General features: G+C 39.5%; 2 protein-coding genes across 6 annotated transcripts in view; one reads left to right on the top strand and one right to left on the bottom strand.

Moving 5' to 3' along the window:
* Nucleotides 1–27,975, bottom strand: part of ATP6V1A (ATPase H+ transporting V1 subunit A) — a 219,842-nt gene that overhangs the window by 154,880 nt on the left and 36,987 nt on the right. The window lies entirely within an intron of this gene.
* SPICE1 (spindle and centriole associated protein 1) lies at nucleotides 1,906–27,772 on the top strand. Of its 5 annotated transcripts, XM_075764569.1 has the most exons (19): nucleotides 1,906–2,071; nucleotides 2,662–2,709; nucleotides 3,774–3,920; nucleotides 7,893–7,995; nucleotides 8,762–8,883; nucleotides 10,508–10,605; nucleotides 10,899–11,041; nucleotides 11,268–11,408; nucleotides 12,210–12,475; nucleotides 15,869–16,000; nucleotides 16,671–16,818; nucleotides 19,087–19,311; nucleotides 20,789–21,183; nucleotides 22,476–22,647; nucleotides 23,834–23,936; nucleotides 24,256–24,342; nucleotides 24,719–24,784; nucleotides 24,899–24,968; nucleotides 25,352–27,772. In XM_075764569.1, the coding sequence occupies exons 1-19, from the start codon at nucleotides 1,985–1,987 to the stop codon at nucleotides 25,403–25,405; spliced, it is 2,607 nt and encodes an 868-aa protein (XP_075620684.1). In that variant the 5' UTR covers nucleotides 1,906–1,984; the 3' UTR covers nucleotides 25,406–27,772. The 5 variants fall into 5 exon arrangements, 3 of the variants coding, with proteins under 3 accessions (XP_075620684.1, XP_075620708.1, XP_075620694.1); XR_012837439.1 differs by lacking the exon at nucleotides 24,719–24,784 and having other exon boundaries at nucleotides 1,907–2,071; nucleotides 24,256–24,343; XM_075764593.1 differs by lacking the exons at nucleotides 7,893–7,995; nucleotides 8,762–8,883.

Raw genomic sequence — 27,975 nt, forward strand, 5'->3', positions numbered from 1 at the left:
GTAACAAACCAAATTGTTTGGAAAACTGATGGTTTTAAATCGCTGTTTGAATATGTTGTCTCCATCTTATGTAAGCTCCACTGCGAGTTAATAGATGCTGTAGATGCTCAGCTGGCTTCTGCAGAGATAGCACAACATTTTCAGACTCTGCTGTAAATGCAGTGTGAAGAACAAAAAGAACTGAAAGGCAGACAGGCTTTTAAGACATCTGACACAACCTGCTCCCCATGTTCTTACAAGTGGCTGAAGTGTTTGAGAACAGGCTGGTGGAATGAGAAGTGTCTCTGGCTTTTATTAGATTTCCTTGTATTTGGTATTTAACATTTATATTTGATTGTAATTAATTATAGCAGAGAGGTTTAAGAGGTTTCAAAGTGGATGATGTATTGATCTAATTGTGCCTTTATCACTTTCTTCTCTTTTCAATAGACCTTGTTCTTCAAGACAATTTAAAGCCATGTTAGGAGAGAATTCTAGATGCGCCCTTAATTTATGCTTTTGGGTTGCAAAATTTCAAACAAACAGAGAGCAATGAACCAGTGCATTGCCTTGCACAGGTGCCTAGGATCAGGGATTTGTTTTACCACAGGCTGGACTCTGATGTTCAGTTTCAGGTTGCGTGTGGTATCTATGTTTAGTGCCTAGATGGAAACTGAAGTTCAGGTGTAACCTCCAGTATAAAAAAAAAGACTTAGCCACATTTGCAGCACTTCAGCAGAGGCAATTGCTGATATAATTTCTCTGTCACTTCTCTTCTCCTCATAATTTCAGTCTTCTTTTTTCTTTTTGTATCACATGCAATGCAATTCCTTCCCTCAGCACATTAACCGTTGCCACCTGCACTTTCCATTAAATCTTTTTACAGCAATGTTGGTAAAGCCAGAATTAGACTGATGAGCACCTTAAGTACCAGGAAACCTTGGTGAGAGGGAATTTGTCTCTTTAAGCAAGGAAGGAATTTTGAATGAAAGGCTGATAAATGCTACATCTTCACTTCTAACAGACAAAATATTAAGCTCATACTGTAATACAAAATGTTAACTCTAACCCTTCAGAGTTATTTACATCTTGTCTCCACATGTGTGACAGGGAAGTGGAGGATCTGTGGCGTATTCTTGGGGCAAGTGTATAGGAAATATATAGCACTGGTGTGTAAGCTAAACGACTTGTTGAAGAAGAGCCAGATGCTTTGTGGAAGCTGGAAATTCCTTGTGGCTAGGGAGGTACACCCTTCCTCAGTGGCACAGCTAGGGAGAGCCGTTCGTTAAAGCACAGTCAAGGGCCACTCTTCAATTTGATGTCACCTTAATTGAATAATTTGTGTGACATTCTGCTCTTAATCACCCATAACAGGATCTGAAATACATTAACGCATGGGGAAATTTCCAAGGTTGCCTCAGAGGACCATTGAGAGATGGCTTGGGAGCATATTTGCAGCGAGATAGGCTACTGAAGAAACAAGCAAATAGGAAAATTAAGGTGAGAGGTGGAAGACATGGAGGAACGACATTGCTAGGAGCAGCTCACGCGGATTTTCCCTGTGGAGTATACAGGGCCTCCTTCGCACAAAGCCGGAGCTCCTAAAGCACTGCTCTACCTCGGGACTGGGGGTCCTCTGCAACGCTGAGGTGTTGCCCGGGGGCGGGCAGAGGCAGAGGCTGCTTCCTCAGAGAAAACCCGAGAGGAAAGGGAGCCGCAGGCACCGGCCACACCTACCCGCGTACCGGGGCCGGCGGCGGGAACACGGCTGTATGGGTGTTAATAGGGCGGGGGGACTGGGATTCACGTTCGGAGGCACCGAGGAAGGGCAGCGGGGCGGAGAGCGCCGTTGCCGCCTTCCTCCCTTTAGGGCGGGAAGAAAGGCGGGGGGGGGGGGGCGGTGGCTCCGTCCCCATGGCAACGTTCGGCGGGCAGAGGCGCGCGCGGCCCGCTCGAGCCTCCACCGCGGCGTCGCTTCCGCCCCCCTCCCGCGGCGGGGCCGGCGATGTCGCTGCTGCGCGGGCCGCGGCCCCGGGCCGCCGGCAGGAAGGGCCCCAGGAGGCCGGCGGCGATGGTTAGGCGGGACTGGGACGTAAGTGCTTCTTCCTCCTGAGTGCTCCGGCCTCGGCGGTTCTCCCCGCTCCTCCTCCTCCGGCTTGCGGGCAGCAAGGCGGGCCCGGCGGCGGGGTTGGTTCTGCTGGGTGACGCGCAGATCGCGCTGTGGCCTTTTGCCGGCGAGGGAAGGAAGGGCCGGGGAGCCTCCGTGCCCACGGGCGTGCTGGCTGCCGGGGGAGCCTCTAGAGGTCACCGTCCTCCGTGGGGGCTCACGTTAGGAGATACTGAGTGTGGGTTTGGGCGGGGAGGGGATACCGTGACGGGGAGTTGCGTGTGCATGGCGTGGACGTGACCCCTCTCGCTTCCTTGGTGCTGCTCGAGGTTAGGCCTCCCAGCTGGCAGCCCGCTCTTCAGGCTGAAAGGCACGCTCGGTCTTGATAGGGGTATTTTTACTGTTTGCCTGCCTTTCTGAGGGTGGAATGCTTTATAATGCCATAAAAATACACCATTGTATAGTTTTACACTAGTTATATTGTAATTTTGAGGGGGTTTTAACATTAAGCTTGAAAAAAGCCCACTTTGTTCTCAGTTCTAGTTTTTGATGTGTTCTCTGGTTCCTGTTTGCAGAGTACTGTCCATGATTTGACAGTCCACCGTGCGACTCCTGAGGACATAGTAAGTTTAATATCAATCACTGTTCCTTCTCTGTAGCCGGGAGATTTAGCTGGTTATTTTGCATCAGTGTTTATGATACTTTTTTAAGCTTCTGAAAATACTGGCTCTTTAGTGTTAGTTCTTTGTTTATGATATCATGCATCCCCTGCTCTGGCAGTTGGTGTTTTACAGTTTTCTGTTTCTATTAGGAAGCAGTAGCCATAGTTTTTATTTCAATAAAGTCTATATCATCATAAAAGCATAAAAACATAAATACATAAAAACTCAGTGGAATAGTTGAATTTAAGTCTCATCTCTGCTGGAAGGACTGAATGATATGCTTTATGTTAAGAATCTCTAATTCTGAGGATACTCAATTTTCATTTAAATAATTTAATACCATTTCTTTATGTTGAACATTCATTACAAAACATTCATTACAAAACATTCATTACAAAATACGTGAATTCTATGTACTTCTGTGTACTTCTATGTACTTTTCCCTGGTAGTGCTGATTACCAGGATGGAATAGGCAGTATAAGCTCTTGTTGCTTATAAATTTGGACAGGTTAGTCAGGGCAGATGGGCACAATAGCAGAGAGAGACTTGTTTCTATGAATGGTTGGCTTGATAGCTTCCAGACACTTTAGGAAGCACCTCACATGTTTAATTTGTATTTAAACTGAATAATATATATAACTTGTAGAAGAAGAGAGACAATATCTCTGGTGACTGACAGTGTTAAATCAGGAAAATGCATTATATCTTTTTATGCATATTACAGGTCATAGTGTTTGGGTTTTTTCCTTCCTTTATGGCTGAGAAAACTCTTACTGAGTCAGTGGTGTAGGGCAGATGGAAACTGTAAGACTTTCCCCGTTCACCTTTGGAGCCACTTTAAATTTTTCTGGTCTTGATGGCATTTTACATTTGTGGATGTTTGTGAGGCTGTCGTTGGTACTACCATGAAGTTAACATAAATAGGATCAGTGCATGAATGATAAAATCAAGATTAGCATTACCCTGCAAATTTTGCTTGAGATTGTCCCTTGATTTTGAAATAATTTCTTTCATGTTTACGTAGCTGCGTCGCCACGAAATACACAAATCAAAAAACAAAGTACTTGCACATCTGGAATTGCAAGAGAAAGCACTGAAAAGAAAATGGAAGAAGCAAAAACAACTGGCTGCTGATTCCTCCGAGAAAAGGAAATTGACTCTGATGCGTGAGGTGAGAGCTAAATCTGCACTTTAAGCCTGCTGCAGATGATTTGCAGCAGTAGTGGAAAACTACTCTTGCACATAGATCAATATTTGCTCCTCTTGTTGGATAATTTGACTCTGTATATGTGTACACTCTCCCTCTTCTACATGCTGCGTGCATGCAATGATTGGAATAGGCTAACATATTAACTGACATGCACAGTTTTGCATTCGATCCTTGTTGCCTGGCTATGCTCTCTGCAATTCTGCAGGCCTTTTTGCATCTGTTTGCAGAGTTAAACTGTGTGTTGTGAAAAGGATGTATGTTCTTTGTGTTCTTAATGCTATCGTGCCTTCTCCTCCTCCTGTCTAATATTTTTCTTTGAAGGAAACATGAACATTTCTCTTTCTGGGAGGGATATCCTTATCTGCCATTCCTTATTTAAACAGAGAAAATGCAGAGTTGTAGGGGCAGAAAGGGTGAGGCAAGAAATTGGTAAGGAAGAGCTTGTCTGGAATGAAAATTCACAACAAAGTTTGAGGAGCTATGGCTGCTATCAGACAAGTTTGTCATCTGGGAATCAAAATGCTTGTTCTCAAGGCATTCTGAAGCACTCCAGCTGAAAATATTAATATTGTTTAATTTGCTTTTGAATTTGGAACTGTAGCAGCAAACCTAAACTTAGCTAACAGAGACAGTAGCTTTTACTGTCTGAAAAGGGATTTCAGTGATTATCCTTTTGTTTACATGGCAGGTGACTCCTTGCTGTATGTTATGAAAACTAATCTCAAAACATACCCATTAGCTTTCAGACTTCATCAGCACTTGTGCAAACTGAGCATTGTTCTTGTTGGTGAAGAATGATGATGAACGATGTTCACCTAGCAGTTAATACAAACGTGATTTAGTCATCCTGTGAATATGCGATGGGTTAATCATCACAGACCTCTTCTCTCTTTCATCTTTTGTAAATTTTTTAAAGTCTTTCTGTGAACTCTGAGAACATTCAAGCATAGACAGAAACAAATGAAAGTACATAGAATTAAAGGTCATCTTCTAGTTTCCTATTTGACACCTGTTTCTCGGCAATCACAGTAGAATTTTTGTTAAGGATATTGTGCTAATCAAGCCTCAAACCGTAATTTTGACCTTTATTATTTTCACGCTTTTCTGCCTTGTGCAAAAAGCTGCGGACTTTTACACAAATTTCCTTCGTGTAATAGCAGGCTAGTTTCAGTAAGACTTCTATCCAGAAGTAAATTATGTATCACAAAGGTAGATTAGACCACTCGCTCTAAGATTTGTCTGGACTATCTATTATGTGACTATGTTATTTCACAGGTGTGAAACTCAGGGTTAGGAAATAGTCTTCTGGATTTGTTGGTATTTCTAATGACAATGCACAAATTTAAATTCCTCTTGAGTGGTTTTCCTCTTCATATTTTAAGAGATTATTTTATTCAACATACCCTGTGTCTACTTCTGAATTAGAGAAAAGATGCTTTCAGATAGGAATACAAAAGATGATGATGCCAGGCAAGATGAAACCCATCAGGCTGCTGCTGTTTGAAACACTGGTGTCTTCTTGTGTGTAGAGAAAAAAAAATAGATGGAGGGGAGTCACCATTTTTCCCTACCCCTAACTTAGATCTTGTTAATGGCTGGGTCCTGTTGTTCAGAGTAACTGGGGAAACTCTTCATTCTGTGTCTCAAGACAGTAAAGCACAACCACTGTGGATTGTCTCCTTGTCTCTGTTATCTTGGTGATCTTTTCCTTATTTAGTGCTGTGAGTGTAGCTTCCTAAGCCCCGTGAATCAACTGCAAAGACTCAGAGACAAAAACTAGAAAGATGCTGCTACTAGTGTGTTTTCTTTTGATGGAAAAGAGAGTAAAAATTATAAAATGGATGAGTGAAACTTAATCTTTTGGGGATTTGTCTGCCTAAAAATCTGAATGAAAAAATAATATGAGTTCGTCTCTATACTGTTGATTGTGAATATGTAGGTACTGCACTGATTGCTCCTCTAAGAACTTATTTTTAAAATAACGTTAGTGTATTGCACTAAAGGGTAGGTGGCGAGTGGGTTATCATAGCGGGAAGATTTTAGGATTAGTCTCGTTTAATTATCTTTAGTAAGTGTCTGAAACAGGAGGGAAGATTAATTTTAATGAAATTCATAGGTGATACTAAACTGGGACAAGGTACAGCACTCTGAATTTGTCGAGGGCATGTAAATGGGCCTAGGGGGGTTAGAAGCTGATATCACTTTGTTTTCTGCTGATCACAAGCAAACGTGAGCTAATCTACCTTGAGAGCCGTGCTCTAAAAATGTTCATAACATGTTCAGCAGGAGGGCAAAGCTTAGGAACCTGCGAATGCTGAAAGGGAGAATGAAAACAAATTAATCAGGATATTTTTTGTCTGATTAAACATGTCATCTTAGTTTTAATTGCCTTAGGCAAAGCAATCATATTTTGGAACAGGTAAATATTTTTTTTTTTCTTCTTCTGCAGATCTGGCATGATGTCATCTAAAAACCTGCATTGTTTTGACATCAGACGGCTAAAATAGAAAGACTAGGTTTAGTTAGTATCAAGTGTAAAAACTGAGTAGTGATTTGGAAGAGTGGATATGTGACATGATTGAGAGATGAATATTCACTGATTTGCTTAATTGGTTATGAGGAGATATATTGCAGTGTAATTCAGACTCAAAAGACTAGACAGACATGGAAACTAGGTATATGGAGAAACTTCTTGACGTAACAAAGCATAGCAAAATGAAGGGGAAAACCCAGGTGAAATGCTACTGCCTAGAATTTTTTGAATGAGGCTGAATGTAAAACAGCAAACTTATCAATGGGCATTGAAAGTAAGTCAGTAGAGGTAATAGTACACAGAGTGTTGAAACCGCTGCAAACCAGTCCCTCTTATGATTCATGGGAGAGCAGAAATTGTCCCTCAGTTCTCAAATTTTGTGTAGGAGGGCATACGTGAGCCTGTCTCTTCTGTGGGATCTTCTAAAGTACTTGCAATCTCTCTGGCTAAATTTGATTAACCACGATGAAGTGGAAGTCACTTACATATCTGATCTCCTCTCAGGTATTATTCTTAAACTACCTTCTTCCCAAATTGTGGGATATAATTTCACTAGTTCGCCATTTCCAGCTTTGTGAATGAAACCACAAGTCAGTGAGGAGTTTTGAATTGCGTTCTACCCATGAAGCCATGTCCCTGGTCAGCTCCGTTCAGCTCACAGTAGCTTTGAGTGCCTCTTGCTTTGCGCTCAGACCTCCCTCCTTAGGAGTCAACTGTTGTGGTGCCAGTGATGGACTTCAAATACTGGGGAGGAGAGACCTTGAATACAGCAGCTGTACCTTGTGAGAAATGTGTGGAGATTCCCAAAACATCTTCTGATGCCAGATGTAGTTTGCTGTGTTTATGTCTGTTGAAACTTTTATGGCAGTTGGTGGCTTAATTTTTAGGCAGCATTTTCAGTAGTCAAGGCTGAATGAAACTAGTCTGCCCAAATTGGTTTGGATCTAATCAAATAGTGCAGGTTTTGAGTGTCTGTCAGATGTAGGTAAGTGTTCTTCAACTCGACAACATTGAGATAAAATTATTTGAGGATGCATGCTGATTTTTTTTTTAATTGCTAGATATATGTCTTTGTTTTAATGAGTGTGTTATAAACACCCAACTTCTTGTTTGTGTCAGGCTGAGAGGAGAAGGGTGTGAGAAGAGTGGCTCTAAAGAGAGTCAGTGCTGATGGGGGCCCCAGAAATAATAACTGTCTAATTTTTCAGAAAAACAAGGTGAATTCTTGTCACTCAGAATGAAGTATGTTTTTCTGATCTATCTTAATTAGGATTTAATTGCACAGTGTCAACTTGGCAAACATTGTCTTGCTAACTGTTTAGAAGAACAATACCAAAAAAACCAAAGGAAAAAATCAGTCTGCTCAGTATGAAATATTTCCTTATACACTATACTTTCAGATTCTGTCTGATCAATACCATTTGCAAGATGTATTGGAACGATCTGATCAGGTTATGGCTGTGGCAAAAGACTTGTTTGGGGATGCTCCTCGCACACGAACAGGTAGACCATCTCGTTTATATGTGGTAATACATTCAGGATTATCTCCTTGCTTTTCATAAATAGTCTCCCTTTGCAAAGTATTCTTTTAAGCTGTTTTCATCTCATCATCTAACGTAGTATGATTGATCCTGTTCATGTTGGATGAAACACAGATGAGGATAACACCTCCCATGGCAGGGCAGAGCCACCCATGGCTGGTTATTCTACCATATCGGTCCATTGTGGAATTTCTGAAACACCTCACTCTCACCATTTCCACAGCCATGCTACTGGCCTGTACAGAGCACCAGTTCAAGCCACTTTAGTAGCTGTGATTCTCATTGCTACATGGGTTGACTGCTTGCTCTTGGATATTGTTGAAGATTTATCAGCAGTTCGTGAATGAGGCTTTTCCTTTTCTTATCCTGGTTTGTGGGTCCTTACACTGCTGAAAGGCAGGATTGGCTTTGCACACAAAATCTTAAGCTTAGATTCTTTTCTCTGTAGGCTACTGTTCTTTTTTGCTTTTAATGACTGTTTTATCCTACGTGCTGCTTCTGTATTTATTATTTCTGTATTTACATAGGTGAGGAGGACGAAAGCCTGGTACATGTCGAAATGTATTAAGATAACTCTATGGTTGGCCTTCGGCAGTTGTTAAAAGTGACGTACACCCCTATGACCCTTTTTGTGCAAAGTATGGGAACTTGATTTTTGGTACAAAGTCCTGCGACATACTACAGACCAAATCCTCTGTGTTCTTCCCTCTTTTGTCCAATTCCTCTAGGTTTCCCTAATGTAACAATGGCTCCTAACTGTGACCTAGAATCATCTCAAGGACCCATTGTACAAAAAGGTCATCCTCCCACTCAGCTTTCCATCCTTAGTGAATCTGTCATGGATTCCCAGGTAATATATATTCTGTTCCATGCATGTCCTCTGGTTTTTTTTGTCGGCACAAAATAAGAATATTCAAAGGTAGAGTTTCCAAGCAGACCTAAACCCGTCTTTTGTGTATTGTATACCATGTTGATAACATATGTAGAAAATGGTGTTAAATGGAGTGGAATTTGTTCTGTGAGACTCTGGAAATCATGATTTTTTGATTTCTTAACCTTTGAATATGAGAAACAAACATCTTAATGGCTCCTAGAAGGTCTCTCATATTAGCATGCTTTCCCTTTCGAATTCTGGAATTATCAGTAAGAGAATGAAGTAGTTATAGACTAAGAAGACAACTCTTGTGTCACTTAACTAATTGCTAGGTATCGAAATATGCCTCTGATTTTCTAACTCTGTCTGCGTGTATGGGGACACAGCCAGTTGGGCTCCAGTTTATTTCTGATAACACACATGTAGATGTACCCTAGTTAACTCCACAGCCTTGATTAGTCCTACCAGTTTAACTTTTAATACTTCACATTATTTTACAATTATTTAAATTTGTTTTAAAAGTTTAAAAATTGTTTGAATTTGTTTAAAATTTCATATAGATTGCCTTTGTGTTCTGTTTTCTTTTCATAACATGACTTGTACCAGGAATGCTTGCTGTGGTTTGAAAACAGGCATATGACACTCCCAGAAAGCAGCTCACTGATGAAGACCAAGAGGGTTGTGGGAAAGTGATGATGTCATATTCTCATGGTTCTCTAATCCTGTTTCCTACTATCTTGTACAAATATCTGCAATTTGAGTTGCAGAACCGCTCTGTCTTGTATTTTGATGTGGTAGTTGGTTTTTTGGGGTTTTTTAGTATGAGGAGTTAACTCTAGCATCTTTGTAAGCTGTATCACTGGATGCGTGCTGCAGAATAGGCTTAAATTTTTAAAAGAAATGCATACTGATAGTTGTCTGCTGAGCTTCTGCAAGATTTTCTTTTCCTTATGTGCCTACAAAAATCATAGTTAAAGGCTATCTGGTGAAGCTTACCCAGAAGCCCAGAAACCTGATAGTTTGAGGAACCCTAATTCCAAATTGGATTGCTTCAATTTTGCTATGAATGTGGTACATAGGATTGTATTTTGTTCTGATTGATTTTTACACATAGAATATAAATGTCATTTTGCAGATCTCATTGCAAGACTGTTTAGCTCGTAATGTCAAATGGCTGAAATTTTAGAAATGTTATAATTTAGGTTGCTTTTCCCATCTCCTGCCTGCTATGTCTCTGTATTTGTTTTGGTACAGTCTTTAAAGCTTTTTTTTTATCCTACAGTGTGTGTGGTCTTTGTTATTTAATATGAATCATCCAGGTAAAATATTGGATATTGAATTAATCACTTGTTGTGTTGTTTTCAGAGACAGTTGTCAGTATTGGTATTTCTTAGGTACTAAAGTCCCCAAAACTCTTCCTGCAGAAATGTGTGGTTTTCTTTCTTTTTTTAAAAAAATTTGGTTTGGAGGTAGAGACTGAAACAAATGTTTTTGTCTTTTTCTTTAAACAATTTCAGAAAATTGATCTCTAACTTCTTCCTAAAGACAAATTGAAATTGCTCTTAAGGCCCTTTTGTTTTCTTTGTTGTCTCCTAAAAAGGCTCTTAATGAAGTGGAAGAAGAAGTATTATCAATCTATCAATCAGAAGATGGACACCGTGACTCTCTGAATTTCAAATCCAGCATCAATTCTGGCAGGTCAGTACAAATACATCCATTCAGGTTTCCACCTTCTTAACACTGGAAGTAGACAGTTAAAAGGGCGTTGCGTGGGTGTAGTTAAGTTACTTTTTCTGTTTATCCCCCTCCTCCTTTCCTGAGTTCAGAATTCTAGGGAAATCTCTTGTAACATTCAGACTGGGAACAAATGTGAGCAGGGAACTCACCTAGGCAGTTACAGATATTTTAAAAAGCTCTTTCTAGACTGGACAGGTAATCTAGAATCATGCTATTATCCTATTACAGTTCACTTATGCTTGTTTTGACTGTAGGCTACTTCAGTTACTGAGAGAAGAAAATTCCTTGGTGAATTCTCAGCTATGGGCTGAAAAGGATATGAGAAAAACTACCTTATCACAGGAATCAAATGTGCCCTTGACTCCAACAACTGTTTCTCCATCATTGGATCAGTCAGGTTGGATTTGCCAAATCACAGCCTCTCAAGGGTTCTTAGGCTGTTCACAGGATCCTCTCTGGAATTCCTTTTCTGGGTGGGGGTGAGAGACAGATGTGCTAATTTGGCGCAGATGAATTTCCAGTGTAAAAAGCCAGCTCTTCTAATGAAATTACTTTATAACATATTACTGTTAACATATCTGAAATATTTCATGTGTGTATTTTTTGTTTTGTGTTTAAATCAGCCCTCAATGATACCAGTGTAGTCAAAAGAATCCATTCAAGACTTCAGAATGAAGATGAAGAAGAGACTGTAGACTCCACTTACACTGTGAGACAAGTGCTGAACCCGAACTCAAGGAAACAAAAGCAAATTGCAGCAAAAAGTTTAGTACTTTTAAAAATAACATGCCTCCCTTTGACCAAGGTCCTTAATATCATAAGAAAATGTAGGTTGAAAGGGATCTTTGGAAGTCATCGCAGGGCTAACTCCAGAGTTTGACTGGGGGGAGGGGCCTTGTCCAGCCTTGAGCATCTCTAATGATGGACATTCCGCAGCTCCTTGGGTAGTGTATTCCCTTGTATTCTGCATGTTCATTGGTGAAGCAAAGTCCATAGCAATCTGGGAACCATAAATATGGCTCTTTGATGCTAGCTGTTACCTTGCTAGCTGTGGAGTCCTCTCCTGTGCAGGCCTCTTCTATTTCTCATATAGAGAATTCCGTTCTATGCTGCACAGAATTATGATGTATCTCACTCCCCGTATTCTACATGCATTTGTATGGGGGGACTGACATCAGATACAAACTGTAATATGAAAGGACTGTTGTAAAAAGAGTTGCTCACTAAATACAAGACCTGAAATCAGCTGATATTTTTCCCTGGCTGTTCACTGGCAAACTGTTTCCATGTTTTTAACTGAGAAGCAGGAAAGTATAAACAGGTAGTTAAGATAAAAGCACCAAACAATCATACTTGAGAGGTACTAATGTGGTGGCAGAAAATGTGTTTTTTGATGATCTGAAAATAACTGGAATGACTAGGGACAGTTTTTGATAGTCCATTTCAGCTCAGGGCAAGAGAGGGCCTCTTTTTTGACTACTTCAATAAACAATGTCTTTTCATTGGTACTTCATGGCTTTCTAAACAAGTTGAAATTCCCATGAATTTTTTTTTTTCCCTCTCAGTGAAAAGAAAACAAACTGCACACAACTTTGCAAGGCAGAGGAGAGATGATTCTCCAGCTAATTCAATCCCCATTGACCTTCGGAGAGACAACAAATCCAGCCTAGATGTTCTCAACCGCATGATGCATGAAGTGGAGCATGAATTGGAGGAATATGAGCGATGTACGGGTCGTGAGGTTCAAAAGACTGAGAGAAGTGAAGGCCTTACTGGGTTTACCTTGTCACTGGTGAACGCTCTCTGTCGTTTGATGCGCTACCTCAAAGAGGTGAGAAGACTTTGAATTGTTTCTGTAGAGAGAATGAAAAAGGATATAAAGCTACTTTACAGATGTGAACTTTGGTCTTTCCTGGCTCCCAGTCAGTTTACTTTGAAGTACAATTATCATTGCAATTATCATCCTGATTAGATGCAATCAGGAGTTAAAATTTTTAGTTTGCTACAAACAGGTATCCCTAATGAAAAGGGAGGAGTTGACTGCAATGAAAGTCTTTCAGTGACTATTAGCAGAAAATACCAATTGAAATAGTTTAAATTTTTTATTTAAATATGTTCAGAGTTGTAGCAGTGTATTAACTACAGCCTTGTTTACAAATTAATTTTCTTCCTTTGCTTCCCAAAGGCACTGCAGCAGTGGACCCAAATCCCCAATTTTCTTTGAGGGATTCCTTAGCTCTCTTTTTCTATCCATAACAGCAACTTCACCTTAAGCAAGAATGACCTGAAGTGCTGACTATAGCAGTGCGCAGCTGGGGATCAATGGAATTCCATAAAGATGACTACCTGTAAGCCGTGTAGAAGTCCTTTTTGAAAAAAGAAAAAGTGACTTTTATTTCATCTCTAACCCAGAGCTACTCAAGATGCAGCAGCAGCTTGTTCACTGAGTCTATGTGAAATTTTAAACCAGATTATAGCAGTTCCTGCACTCTTAATAGATGCAGCAGAATATATTATCTAAATTCCAATGCTCTATTTCATGGCAAAGGCAATAGATTCCTAATGAATGTGGAACTGTCATATTTTGGTTCCTTTTCAGAATGTATAACTACTGAGGGGAAAAAAAACCCAAACATATTTTAAAATTTGAATTCTTTTTTTTCTGTCTGGATGTATAATGATTTATTCCTTGTATTACCCTGTATTTAATCTGTATGGAAGAATTTACTTTGAATAAGACCTGCCTCAGAAGCAAATGTTGAATAATCAATTCAAGAGTGAAAAGCCATTACCATCAGAAGATGGACCTTGGCTGAGGAGATCTTATGTTTTAAAAGAAGTTTAGAATGTTTGTTCTCTGTTAAAGTTGTAATACCAAAGCAAAGTATTAAATTTGGTTCTTTTGCAATTATGGGGAAGGATCTTCTGGACTTACCGTAGAATGTTTTCCACTTACTATGAAAACATCAATTTAATAGCATCCAATTCATATTATAAATATAATTGCAGTTATAACCCTATTTAGATTGTTTTTAATTTTTGTTCCACAGAAATTAGTTATTCTTGAGCCTCAGACTTCCTCCAAAACTAATCCAGATTTTCTTTGTCATATTTTTTCTTAGTTGCTATTTTCTCTTTATGAATGTAACATTCAGTATATCTTAAGAGCTTTTACTCTATGCAGACAGAAGGCCAAGGAGTCTGAGTGTTTAATGAGACTATTTTGAAAGATGTATACTGGCTCTTGTATTTCCAATTTTTACTGAGCACCTCTGTGATGTGGTTTCTACTTTAATACCTGTGCTATCATTCCTTCCTTCTAGGACTTGATTGTTGCTGGCAGAGTTGTCTGCAACTTTTTTAGATTTACTGTCTAAATTCATGAGTAGAAATATGCAGAAATCGCTTAAGCTACAAAGTATGCTTACTCATATTCAGAGTTGATTGAGATAGACAGTGTGCATCCATAATCTTCTCTGACTTTTCCCCTTTTCAAGGAACTTTAATTACAGTTAGAATTTGAGAATTCATTGGGAAGAAGCACAGCTTGTCTCAGTATTTCTTAAAACCTGGTCCCTGTGATGCTAGGAATAAATCAAGTGCTCCTGTGCACCATATGTCTTGCCTAGCCAGGAGAGTTAGCAAAGTTCCAATGCCTGAACTATAGTTGGCAATGCGTTTCAAGAAAATGACTTTGCAGCAGATATTTAAAAAGCCTCTGATTTCAGGTAAACAACCAGTCTTCAAGAGTTTTCAAAGCTTCTAGAAAGATTTCCTTTGTCTTCTGGGGAGAAAAAAATATTTTCCAGCTTTGCTGCAGAAAAGCTGAATGCAGAAAAATTATGATCAAGGATGTTGCTTAATCTCAAAATTACATATAAAAAGTAGGAAGAGAAACTTGAATTACTGAATCTTTCATGAAAGTTGTACTAATACAAGTGATGAAAAAATCAACTCCTACAAGAGGAAGCTAGTGAATATAGAAGAGGCTAGAGAAAAGGGTAAAAAGAAACTTCTGAAATGTTTGCCAAGCTATACAAAATTCTTAAAGGGAAGTGGATGAACCTGGCTTGGTTCCTAAATGAATTTCTACGTAATCTGCCAAACGTTAGAATTTTTTTCCCCCCATTCTACTAAGAATGCTATTTCTTTGCCAGACTCACAGGGTAAAAGGTTAAGAGTATACACTTACTACATTAATCTTTAATCACTTTATGTGGCTGCAGAGCTGTTGTGTTTTAACACTTCTTCCTTGGTGGTTTTTCACTTCTGGTCCCAATGCCAGCAGAAAATAATCTACACTATGTTATGGGTAGCTCATGCTCTAATTTTTCTGTGCAGCAGAAAAAGAGTACCCCAATTGCTTTTCAGGATCTCTTGTGTTTTGGAGATAGGATGTATTTTTCTTACTCAGGGATTCCTTTGAGTAAAGGCAAGCAACTATCTGGGAAAGGGCTCCATCTGTTAATTCTGATGTGTTTATATGACTTTGTAGCCTCTGTTCTTTTAGCTACGATGGTCCAAAAAGTGGCAGTTGTGTGTTCCATTTACCCATTAGAGGTGGAAGGGACCCTTTAGTGTCTTGTAGAGGAAGCCTGGCTACTGCAGTGATCTATCTTAAAATAATAGATTGATAATATCTTTTATGGGCAAGAGGTTCTTTACAGTAAGGTTTTTTGCCTTGTGCTCAAGTAGATTACTTAACAATTAAACCTTTTTGTTGTCTTAATGAATTGCCTTTCATAAGGCAAAAATAACTTTTTCCTCTCTCTGAGGGAAAACATTAGAAAGTAACTATTTCTCCTTTATTTGGTGAAATTTATCTTCATTACTGAATTACGGAAACTAAAGAATAAGCACACATAGCACAGGATACTGACAAGCGTCATCACACCTGAAGTTACTTGATTACTGTATGAAGATTCAGTGACTTACAAAACAGTATCCATGCAGAGAGACAATGCTTGAAGCTACAGCCTGTAAGTTGTGAAGGCAGAAGAACAAGGATGTATAGAATTTCTTACAGTGTTCTGTAATAACAAAGAAGGAACAGTAAGCTCTCTGACAGTTCTTAAGCTCTGAAAATTGGATTTTCTTGTGAAAGTAATGAAGTCAATGTAGCAAAAGGGGGAAGAGCTGTTACAGTATGACGTGATACGGACCCATCCCTGTTTCCAAATATGAATCTGTATTGGTGATAGTGGGTTTTTTTCTCCCTCATTAGAGTGAAATGCAACTGCGTGAGAAAGAGATGATGAGACAGCAGCATGAGGAGATGTTGAATGAACACAGAGAACTGATTGATGCTCTGACTGCAGAAATACTTCTAGTGAGGGAAGAAAACAGTACTATACAGGTACTGTATACATCCCCCTCAGGATGACTCGGTAGACTACTGAGTTGTGTCACAAATGTGTGCTGAGATGTGTTGTCATATGTTCAGGAGATTTTAACAATAAACAGGAAGAAAATGATAAAATTGAATGAGGAGTCTGAGAATGATAATAGCAGGCATGGAGGAGGGGGAAGGAATGTTTGGAAAATCAACATTTTATCTTCCTGTATGATATTTAACTTTAAAGCCTGAGAAAATGCTAGTTCTATTAAACTGAGCTTTACTTTATCAATCTAAAGGTTTAAGCATCTGCCTCCACACTTCTGTACTGTTAACACTACTGGAGCAACAGAGTAGACTAGATACACTACTACATTTTTCTTTTTTTTTAAGTTTGCAGTGTAGATTTGTTCAGTGGTTACATTTGGGAATGAAGCAATAAAGCTGCATTGGAGAGGAAGTGGGGTGATGAGTTAGGAAAACGGAAAAACAAATAATTTCTTTGAGGCAGGAAAGAAAACAAATGAGAAACATGGAGACACAAGTATTTAATAACTCACTAGAATCCCACAAATTCATGCAGTAGTATTAAGAGACCAAATTTCTTCTCAGCTGCCTGTAGTATATAATCTAATTCCTGTTGCTAGAATACAGATTTCTGTATCTCTCCTGTTTTTCTTTCATCCTTTAGAAGAAGCTTCAGCAATACATGATGGTAACAGATGAACAGCTCATCTCTCTCACAGAAGCATATAAAGGCCTCCTGTTGGTAGAACCTAGAAGAGAACAAAGTCCAAACAATTTTGGAATTGCAAGCAAAGGTCCGGTGAATGGCCAAGGTGTGTGCACTCGTGTGAAGGATGAAATGGGAGTTGTGGCTAGTTTATCCCAGTAGTGGAAAAATAGGTATTTAATAGATGTCTACTTGAATAAATACCTTTTGCATGAGTGTGAATCTCACTTCTGGAAATTCATGTGGCATGGGTTCTGCTGTGAGCACAAGCAGTTTGCTACAGATTATTTTTTAACAATATTATATCCCCACTGGCATCCTTCTGTCTAGATCAGGACTTCCAAGATTAATCTTTTAGGCAAGTCCTGGGCTTAAGCTTTAAGTGATACATAATATATTGTATTTTTTTAAAAAAGGCAGGGGGAGGGGAGTAGCATTCCCCCGTTAAAAGAGGGCTTACAAAGTCAGGTTAATTCTGAGGGTCCTAAAAAAAAAAAAAAAAAAAAAACAAACCCCAACCAAATCCCAACTGCATCCGGGTCCTTGCTTCTGTTGCTGAGGCAGCCTGACAGTATGAGATTGGTTCTTCCATGAGACACTGGAGGTCGCTGCTGACCAGAAACAGCAGCTGCTGAGGCCTGTTAACTAACTAGGCAGAAGTCTGTTTCTTGATATTTGTGACTTTGACTTAGAGGTGAATGACTAATTGAGTGATATATAACATAAGACACAGGTCAAGTTAAGCCAGTAGCATTGATGGACAAACTAAATAAACATGATTGACCTTGTACTTTCAACATTCTTTCACCATAGAGTGTTCTCCCAGCTGTCTTTCCTGATCGGTTGTTTAAATGCATCAGTTTTGCTGTCGAGGTCAGTAACTCCTTGTGAATCCCAAGATGCCTTGGAGCTATTTGTACTCCTTAGTGAATGTTGTTTTTGTGGACATTTTTGTGGTAAAAAACTTTATTACTGACTGTTTCTGTGGGGTTCTGAGGAAGAAGCCACACACCAGATGCCTTTTTTTGTGATTTCTTCAGGATTTGTAAAAGCAAACAAAAAACCCCACCCCAAAACATAAAACCTAAATGATAAAAAAGTGCTCCTCAAAAAAAAAAAAAAATCAAACAAAAACCCCAAACCTTCCTATTCAGCAATTCTGCAGGACTCAAATTTCCAAATGTTCTTTTCTTGTTGGTTTCCCTTCTCAGGAAAAGGCATTTTCCTGAGAGGAAAACTTTCTAAAATTACAAAAACATTTCTTCCTCCTCCTCCTTCAGAAGGAGATCCCTTCTATCCTTAAGGCGTCTGACTGGATGTGAGACATTTGAGGTAGCTAGTTTTAGCACAGAGACCATGCATAAGTTACCAGAGGACTTCTCTGGAGAGAGGAAGAGTGGCTGAGAGAGGAGTGGGGAGGATATCACAGTGACAAATAGCATATGAGGATGCTTTGGAAATGCAGTTCTGTACGGTGAAGCAGAGCAGGAAGATATTTCTCATTTCTTGCCATGGTCGTTGAATAGTGGGTGGCAGGTTTTAAATTCAATCTCAGAATCTCAGTAATGTGAACCACAAGCAGTATTTTATGTGAACAGGCTCTTCTGGCTCTTTGCCTTTGAAGGGTGCTTTTTGTCTCTTGCATTATGGGATCAGATATGTTCTGCTTAATTTTCTGCTAACTTCTCTTTTGGGAGCAAATGTCTTGAAGGGAGAATTCAAAGATAGCACTGATGGAGCGGTGGATATAAGCGTATTAAAATTACTGTGGTCTCATAGCTAGCTACAACTTTGATTTCATGCTTTTCATTTTGTGTCTCCCTGCTATGTTCAAAATAGAACTACAAACTAGTTGTAGTTAAATACCCAAGAATAACTTCTGGTTTTCACTGAAGAGATGTCTGATTTGAATTAAGTCAGAAAAAAGATGATCAGAGAGCTCAAAAAAGCTGCAGATTGTTTTCTACTCCACCATTGTTGCAATCAAATTTATTATATGGGGGCATTAGGACAAGTGCGTAGGTCTGCTTTTCTCAAGAGAATACTACCAAGTGCAACTCACTTAAATACCTATTCCTCACAAGTCACGTTTCTGTAATTCTTGTACATGGGCTACAAACAGATCTCCTGCCAGTATCCTGAAATGGTGAGGCCACGTGCAATAGCTCTTCTTGCTCTTAAGGCCAGTAAAGATTGGCGTTATGCTTGAGTTCTGTACCTGCGGATCCGAAGGATGTTAGGAGTGTGTGGGGAATATAGTCTGTCTTCTCAGATACCTGATCATAACAGTTGTCATCGAGATTTTTCTCTACATTGCTATTGCACTAAAACATTTTTTTTTTTAATTCTATCCCTGCTTTGTCTCTTTCTTTAGAAAAACCTGATTTGAGCAATTTTGAGCCCAGGACTGATGCAGGCAACAGGGAAAATATGCTGCAATTCCCACAGGAAGAACTTCCTTTCAAGTTTTCCCTGAGACCAGGAGCCTCAGGTGGTGCAGGAACTGGTAGAAGCTTGCCAGCTCACATCTTCCAGCCAGCTGTGCTGTTGTCACCCCCCCGGCAGAAGAGCAATCAGGAATTGTCTCCCCTCCAGAATGGTGAGATCTCTCTGGCTGTGGTAGACTTGTGAGTCTGTGTAGTGTGTTACTATTGCAATCTCCCAGGCTCACATTACCTTTGGAGATGTATTTTCTATGAACACTTATAAACTGTATGCCTATACATTTAAACTGTATGCCTAGATTTCCTTTAGACTTCCTGTCCCCTGCAGTTCTCCATCTCTTGTCTGTAGTCCTGTCAATGGCAATCAAGATTGGCATTTTTATCTTTTATTTGATTGTCACTTCTGTATAATTTGTTGTAGCAATTTGTCTATGATGTACGGCACATCATCTCAGTTCTCCATCTGCTGATGTTGTAATCCAGCCTCCATCACTTTTCATAATGGGACCACAGAAGACTGGGAATTCAGTACCTCCACAGCTCCTGCTGCAGCCAAAACAGAATGTCTGTAGGCTTCATGCTCTTGCTTTGAGCCAATCTTGATTTTTAAGGAGTTTGTAGGGCAATTGGAAGTTTATATCTAATTCAGCATTTTGGTGGGCTGCTGTGCTGTGAGGAGGCGTGTAATAAATCTGGAGGAAATGAACTACAGGTAGTGTCCGCAAAGAGCAGCATCTGGTTTCAGTCCCATTGAGAGCTGTCAGATGTTCCTAGACCTGACTACAGTTTAGCTATGTGAGAAATGTGTGGTTACTCTTGAAGACCATTAAGGATGCTAAATAGCTCAACAAATGTTAAACTTCTTGAATGTTTCTTTATGAAAAATGATTCATAAAACAGATTTGTGTGTAAATTTTTAAATGTCATGCTCTGGTCAAGAGGTAAAAGCTAAAGCTCAGGAAGGAATGGGCTATTTGGCATATAAAGCATAGAAAAACTGGTTTTGATCACAAAATCCAGCTTGGACTTAACATGTAGCAGCTGACAGTGCTGTAACATATTTGGTCATGGATATGATGTGTTACCTGTTTGCTAATGATGACCATAAAAGATACCTAACTACTTTTGTTGGCCAGAGTGCTTCCCCTTTCTTAGGGGCTGAGTAAATAGCTAGTTTGTTATTATGCCAAAAGTATTGGATTATTTTATTTTGTTATTCTAAAAGTTTTGTTACCAACCCAGTATAAATATCAGAGCTGAAACACAAAGTTACAGTTTGTTAGGTAAGGTAACTGGATTTTGGAAAATGGAGGACTAAGTAAGAAGTAGTGTTTGATCTGTCAGCTATGAAATTCAAAACAATTTATCTTATTCTCTCTGACTTCTCTCTTAATCTCTAAATCATTTAAATGTAAGACCATTTGCAATAGGAAATATTAAACATGGTGAGTTCTTGCAGCAGTATCTTGTATAGAGTGATTTTGATCAGCAACGTGACACCCTTCAGGCTAGATGTTACAATTCACGTTCCTGTTTGATTATTACTAGCATGATGCAGTAAAGTCACTGTTAGTTTCCCTGATGAGGATCACATTTCTCTTTCTCTACTATTCCTTTATTTCTTGTTTGTAGAGTTAACAGCCATTTCTCAGTCTCCTGAAAACATCGAAAGAGAACCGTGCAAGGAAAGGAGTTCACCTTCCTCCCTGGGAACACAGAGCACAACTAAAGAAAACTGCCTCATCTCTCAAAGGCAACCAGTTCCTCCTGCAGACAAAGACTTGGAGAGTTCCCATGAGAAAATCAGTCTGTCCTGCCCAGGTGACACTAGGAAAAACAGCACAGCTGAAGAGTTATTTCAAAACAGTGATCTGCTAGGACAGATAGCTGAGCTCACACGGCAGAACTCTCTAATTAAAGCTCAACTGAGCAAATTCAGAGGCTTCTCTGAAGACACAAGTGACTGCCTACATCAGCCAGACCCAAAACGAAATGCAAGTCCTAGTCCAGACTCTTCACAAGGACAGGTGAGAATTTAACAGAAAAGGAAGGCTGGATTCCCCTTTCTGCTGATCTCTTTTCCCATACCTTACTGATGTTTTTAGGCTGTTTCTTTCCTGTTGTCAGTTGTTGCAAGGAAAAGAATAGCAAACCAAATATTCTTTTCATTCATTTCCTTGGAGACTTGTGACTTTTATCATTCCCTAAGGAACTCAACAGTAGTTTCTCATGTTGGTACCTGAGTGCAGCATATTTGTAAGTTTAGGATGCTGCAAAAAGACGTTTGACTGCAACATGATCCATGCAACAAGGTATGCCTCTTGTAGCTTGGATAATATTAACAGCAAAAGCACTGCACCGCAGGTTCTTGTCAGCATTGCAAAATACATATTTAAATCCATGCCAAACATCTCTTCTGCTACTGTGACCCAAAATCCCATGAGGTTAAAGTTAGCGCAGGAACATCTCTTGGAAATACTTGATTATAGTGGATGTACTAGTTGGGTCTGTCTGTCAGTCCTGCTGTGTGGTGAAAACCCCAAAATCTTTGGGAAAGAGAGAGCCTGAAGGCTTCAGTTCGCATAGAAAACCTTTCATCTGCAACTAAGCAGCTGTTCAGTGGCACCCCAGTGGTGGAGTTAACATCACAGAAATGCCTAATCCCTGCCCTTGCTACTGTCTTGACTTCTGTTCCATCATCGTGGCTGAATTGCTGCTCAGTTGAAGATCCTGAAGATGTTAAATTTCCTTATGTAAATGTAGCCTGAGAGTGTTGTCACTTTCTATATTGTATTATGTTGTGTAATATTTATTCATTTAGTTGTATGAGATGATGCAAACTTTTTAAAGTGGTGTTTTTGTGGAAGCAGTTACTGGAGGAGGAGGGGAAGAGGTCAAAGTGGATGAAAACCTGGTTTAAAGATGACTTCCAGGATACGTCTGCGAGAAATCTGCTTTTGCTTCCCCACACCCTCCTGAATATGTGTGTCTCTGAATATTTTCTAAATTATAGTTAATTGATGGATGGTTGGGGTTTTTTTGTTTGTTTTTTTTCGTAAATGATACAGACAATAGCTGTTTTTTTCCTGTTTTTAGGAAGACCACTTTAAAATATTGTTGTGTTTAGTCAGTTAAGGACTTAGACACAGGACAGTGAAAGGGACAAAATCAGATTTTTCACAGGAGGTGCTATATAATTACATTTACTTTCAGCTTGAAAATAAAATGTATAGAAGTACTTGAAATATATTGCATGCTCTCCTTGAAGGTGCAAATTGTAAGTTTTTAATTGGAAGCAATTATCCAATTATCCAAGTAGACTCATCTTGTGGTAACGAAGAGCTTGGAGGAAAGAATAGCAGAGCTGAATCGTCAGAGTACAGAAGCTCGTGATAAACTGTTGCAGCTAATAGACCAGCAGAAATTAGCTGCTGCCGATATGGTCCCTCCAATGACATCTCCTGTTCTGCCACCATCCCTAAATTATACCGGTAAGTACCCAGCTTCAGGAGAAACAAAAACTATTAAGACAATTTTTTTCCCTTTTGAGAGTTCTCTGTCCTGGTCTGATTGGATCAGTGGTTGTGGTTAGCAGTACACTTGCTGTTAATGACTGTGTGGTACAAACGCTCCTTACTTCAGAGAGCTAAAAATATATCAGCTAAACTTCTCCTAAAGTTTGTTTCTTAGTAATTAGTCTGCTGCAAATATCATGCTTTATGGTAAATCTGTTCTTTGCTATGTCCTTGTCTGCAGAACAGTTCTGCTACATAGTCATTGATGGGCAGAATTGGGCTTTTTAATCGGTCCTCTCTGCTAGAGAATCTTTTATGAAAAGATTAAGTATTTACATTAGGCTTTGAAAAATCACGGCAGAGTGATTGTCCGATTCTCAACCACATTTTAGTTTTTGGTCTTTTGGGTGCTCTTTCCATCAGACTGCCTTGCTGAGTTACTGCCAGTGCTAATAGAAAGAAATAGCTGGAGCTTCCAGTTATCTGAAGAGGTAAATAAGTGAAGGGAATATTCTTGCTGATTCAAGATTCCTAGATTAGCTGCCATGTGTAATTATAAAGAAAATCACTTTCCAGCAGGTGAGGGCTGCTTTATCTTTTCATGGAGTCATTGTAATTACAGGCAGAACTGCACGTAAGCACGTACACATGCTCTGTCTAGGACACCCGCCCTTTCCTCCTTCCTAAACCATGAGGATGTATAAAGGGAAGGACTTGAGGGGGAGGAGAGACCACATGTGTGTGCGTATGCATGCAGGTGCATATGCAATGACTCACGCAGTGGGATCATAACAATTTTAACACTTCTGTGTCTGTTGTAACATAAATTCAGCACGAAAAGAAAAATCTTAAAGGCACAAAGTAGAGAAATCCGAAGTCTAAGCTTCTGATTGCCAAAACCCAGAAGGTTTATCCATGGAAGAATCGTTCTATATCTGTGCACGGTGTCCATAGTTTCTCTGAGTATCTGCTTTCAATATCCATCATTTTCAGAGAGTGGGCATGGGGGTTGATGTTTAGCCTGATGTTTTTATGTCTGATCTGTATCTTCTGTGCAATTGTGAAGAATTATGTGATGCCTCTCAAAAAATGGGAAAATGAAATGAATGTTGTGCAATGTTGCTGTGTTCTCATCAGAATAAAGCTATTATTTATTGCCTAGAAAATGCAAGGAGGACAATTGAAGTGTCTCTTCCCATGGCAGTTGCTATGGACAGCTCCAAAGAAGATAGTGTTTCCCCTGCCAGTATGACTAGTATAAGAAGGTAAAAGTTAACTCTTTACTATTTCTTGATTACCCATGCAGCAGAACTTGAGCTCAGTGGAAAAATTGCCATGTTTTTCTCTGGCTTCATGGACTTTCCCTGACTTCATCACACTCAACTCTGTGGAAATGGGACAAAGGTCCAATAGCTTTTTCACAACTTCCATTGTTTGTATTGAAAATACTTGCAATGTGACATGAGAGAGATGACATGGGTTGTTGAAGACTAATGATGAGGGGTCCTAACTCATGATCTGAGACATGATTCTAGTAGTCACTTCCATTTTTCACTTTTTCAATCTCATTTTGAATGCCTACAGGTCTGTAGGAGACTCTAGCAAACCTTGTTCACCCCTAAGTGCCACATCAGAAAGTGTGAAAATAACTCCTGTCAGCCAAAGACCAAAGGTAAGACTGAAAAATCTTCAGCCAGAAAGTTTGATTGCGGTGTCATATAAGGAAAAAGCAAGACAGATAAAGAAGGAGAGGGAGCTCTGTCCTACCTTAAATCTACCGTGTCTAACAGTAGATTAGCTGCATTTTCTGTGCAGTTAATGTGCCAGGGTTTACATCTGGACTTGAGGATTGCTTTTTAAAAGTCTCATTTAATATTTTTATAGCAAATATAAAGTGACTATTTGAAATTGAAATCAGAATCTCTATGGCAGTTTGGATTCTGGACAGTTGGTAAGGGGAGACTTGAGTGCTAGTGACATTAGTTGTTTGCTGCCACAGAGCTGTTACTTACAAGTGAATAATCCTGTAACCGCATTTTCTGCTGTGGCATCTTCATGCGTTAGAACTGGGAACCTCTGACAGTCTTTCACTGGTGGCTCCAGAGAATTTCAAGTAATCATGATGATGTACTGGTAGAGCCACATATAGGAGGCAAGCGAGCTCTTAGCCGTTGCACAAGTCAGTTGCTGAACGATAAATAAATACAAATACAAATCCCCAATCTAGATTTCTGATTCCTGATGTGCAAAGAGAAGAATATACTACAGCAAGATGCTTTCATGGGGAACTCCAGGCAGTAAGTAGTATACTCTGGTAAACCAGTCATAGATCTGTTTATATGCTTTAAAGCAACCTGGAGGAAATATTAATACCGTCTTTCCTGATGTCCAAAATAACCTAAAGTAGGAGTGATAAAGAGAAACAAAGTTTGGGTCCAAGGCTCCCTATCCTGATAGTGAAGTATACATCCCCAGACGGGAAATTTGGAATACTTAAGGTAGATGTGGCTTAAACTAGGTGCTTAAAGTAGGTGGTATGACTCCCTCCATGGTGCAGATGGCAGACAATTGCTACGTATCGGTGAACTGATATGTACCAATCCTACACAAGCCAGCACTAACTAGCAAGTCTGTGGGAAATTTACCATGTATGAATTTCAACTGGCTTCTTCTTTTGCAGGTGGAAAAGCAAAAAGAAGAAGGCTGGTTTGCATTGTCAATGCACATTATGTAAAGGAAGCAGCACTCAAGTCCTGTGTTTTTAATATATTTTTTTTGTGAATCACAATTAGATTGCAGTAGTCCTCTCATCAGATGTACAGTGCACTCTGAAATGCTTTCATGTCGGTGCCATTAGTGTAAAAAGGTCTATATGCTTATTGCATTTGTGCCATACGGAGTACTATAGGAAGTCCTGGGAATGAGTTTCTGAACTGGACACTGCTGTGACATTACACCTTTTCACCAAATAAATCTTTCACAAGATGGTAAACTCAGCCTGCCGTAGCAATACAAATGAGCATGTGATATCTGTGTTAGATATGCTGAAGACAGGAGGGTTTAGAAAATGCATGTGAAACTTTCTGGACCATGTATTCGCACCAGATAGGGGAATGAAAAAAACAAGGAAAACTGAGATGAGGGAATGTACCTATGTTCAAAAGCAACCTGGAGATTTGGAAGCCAGTCTATTCCTGCTGGATAAGAATTTGCATCCGAAATAATTTGTTCCTTCTGTGGTTTACAGTTGCTCCCAAAAGCTGTGTTTTCTGTGCAGTTAATATACCAGGGTTTACATCTGGACTTGAGGATTACTTTTTTAAAATCTCATTTAATATTTTTATAGCAAATACAAAGTGACTATTTGAAATTGAAATCAGAATCTCTATTTGCTATGTACTAAAGTATGCTCTCTTTGATACAATAGAAAATTGTGATATGAGGGTAATTGTATTAAGCTGCTTTGTTATGTGTGTGTATATAATGACCATGGGTTTTTTATTGGTTTTATTTGACTTTTTAAAGTAGTCATCATTTTATTATTAACAATTGACAATAAAATCTAGGACTGTGAGGAAACGCTTATACATCTGTTCCTTACATTGTAGTAAGCCTGGGCAAAAACCTTTGTAATGGAGATAAAAGAACTGAAAAACATCTGCAAGTCTGGGGAAGAAAATATCTGGAAGTCTCAAAACCAGATTTTGAGTAGAGTTGTTTTAATATTTTTCTTTTTTTAACTGTTAAATTTGCCCCTGAAGATGCAGATGGGGTGAGGTATTAAAAGGGGCCAGTCCATATCCTTTCAATCAGTTCAGTTTTAGGAGAATGAATAAAAGATATTTCTATTTTTTTCTTTTCCTTTTTTCATTTTTTTTAAAGGGGGAGTGTCTTTTAAACAGATTTAGAAAATTTTAAAAATGTGGGATTCAAAAGAGGACTTGTTCAAATATTCATTGATATTTCTGCAATTTATTTTTCCAGTGTTAACTCTGGGAAGTGAAAAAGGCTTATAGTCCTGTATTTTGGGAAATAACAGTTAAAATTGCCTGGCAGAAGTCCCCCAATTCATGCAGAGACAGGAATGCCATGGCTGGGATGGACTACATACCCATAGCGCCCACACATTAATACTGTTGCTTCTGACTTCCTCCAAGCTAATGGTTGCTACAAATGCTCTGTAACCATTTAGACTGAGTTCCCTTTTGGAATACAGGATTGGAATTAATCTTTTGAGTCATCATCTGGATTCCTTAACTTGGAAGATGCTCTGTCAAATAACTGTTTGTAAGTTGAGTCATCTAGCTGTGTTCCAGTCTAAAAACACTCTGTGAGATGAGAAATACTGCTGGTTTTCCTTTGCTTTGTTAGTGAAATCCGAGTCTCCTTGAGATCAATAGAACTCAGGTTCAGCAGGACTGTAGGTCCGGCTGCAGAGTCACAACTAGTGACTCCATAAAACTGTTGCCCCATAAAACAGCGTCCATGGTGCAGAGCACCCAGCTTGTGGCCATCTGAAGCAGTAGGACTGTGCAGAGCTCCAGCCTGACTCCCAAAAGCCGCATAGCCACGTTAGCGGAGCAGTCACACTTTTCTCTCAGCACAGTGAGCCAGCTCAGGTGCCACTTTGCACTGACGTGCTTAAGTCTGGCTAAAAATGAGCTGTGGCTGACATGAAGTTTGCTGGAACTCTGTAGGCCAGTACAAAGCTGAAGGCAGTTGCTGAGAAACCATGTTACTGCTTGGGTTTTTGTTTTTGTTTTGCCTGTTCGAGATCAAGCAACAAACTGCAGCTGTCACTAGCAGTAACACGTCTGATTTTTCATATCAGATGAAGGAGAAAGTTTTAGGGCTTCATTTGATCTTTATTTTTCAATTGTGTTAAATCACAGAAAGGCTGGTAAGTAGTCCCAGGGCATTACCACTACAACATGTTTTATTGCCAATGACTTTCTGATTTTGCGTGATAAGCATTTTACTGCCTTGCTTCCTTTTTTTTCCAGGGTTTTCACATTCTTCCTTTTTGTCTTAAATGTCAGCAGAAGGATATTTGGCCACAGACCAGGGTAAGCAGAACAATAAAGAGCAGGTACAAAGAAGAGCTGTGGCCTTTGTTTTCTCTGGTCCTCTTTTTTTCAGGTGTACCACATAGGAATTGGTTTCCCTTTGAAAATGTTTTCCTTGGACAGCATGGGAAAGTTTCCTTCACATATTTGAATTACAAAATTCTAAACTGAAAACTTCATTGCAAATAGTGGTTTCATTTTATTTTTGGAAATGGGAAAACTCGGGGATTTTCTTGGG

The sequence above is a fragment of the Balearica regulorum genome, chromosome 1, assembly GCF_011004875.1.
Source record: "Balearica regulorum gibbericeps isolate bBalReg1 chromosome 1, bBalReg1.pri, whole genome shotgun sequence".
NCBI lineage: Eukaryota > Metazoa > Chordata > Aves > Gruiformes > Gruidae > Balearica > Balearica regulorum.

Coding starts and splice junctions, on each gene's coding strand:
- SPICE1 (XM_075764569.1), top strand. CDS start 1,985: ATGTCGCTGCTGCGCGGGCCGCGGCCCCGGGCCGCCGGCAGGAAGGGC. Junction 16,819..19,086: donor AGGTCCGGTGAATGGCCAAG/GTGTGTGCACTC, acceptor CTCTTTCTTTAG/AAAAACCTGATTTGAGCAAT. Junction 21,184..22,475: donor CAGACTCTTCACAAGGACAG/GTGAGAATTTAA, acceptor TTATCCAAGTAG/ACTCATCTTGTGGTAACGAA.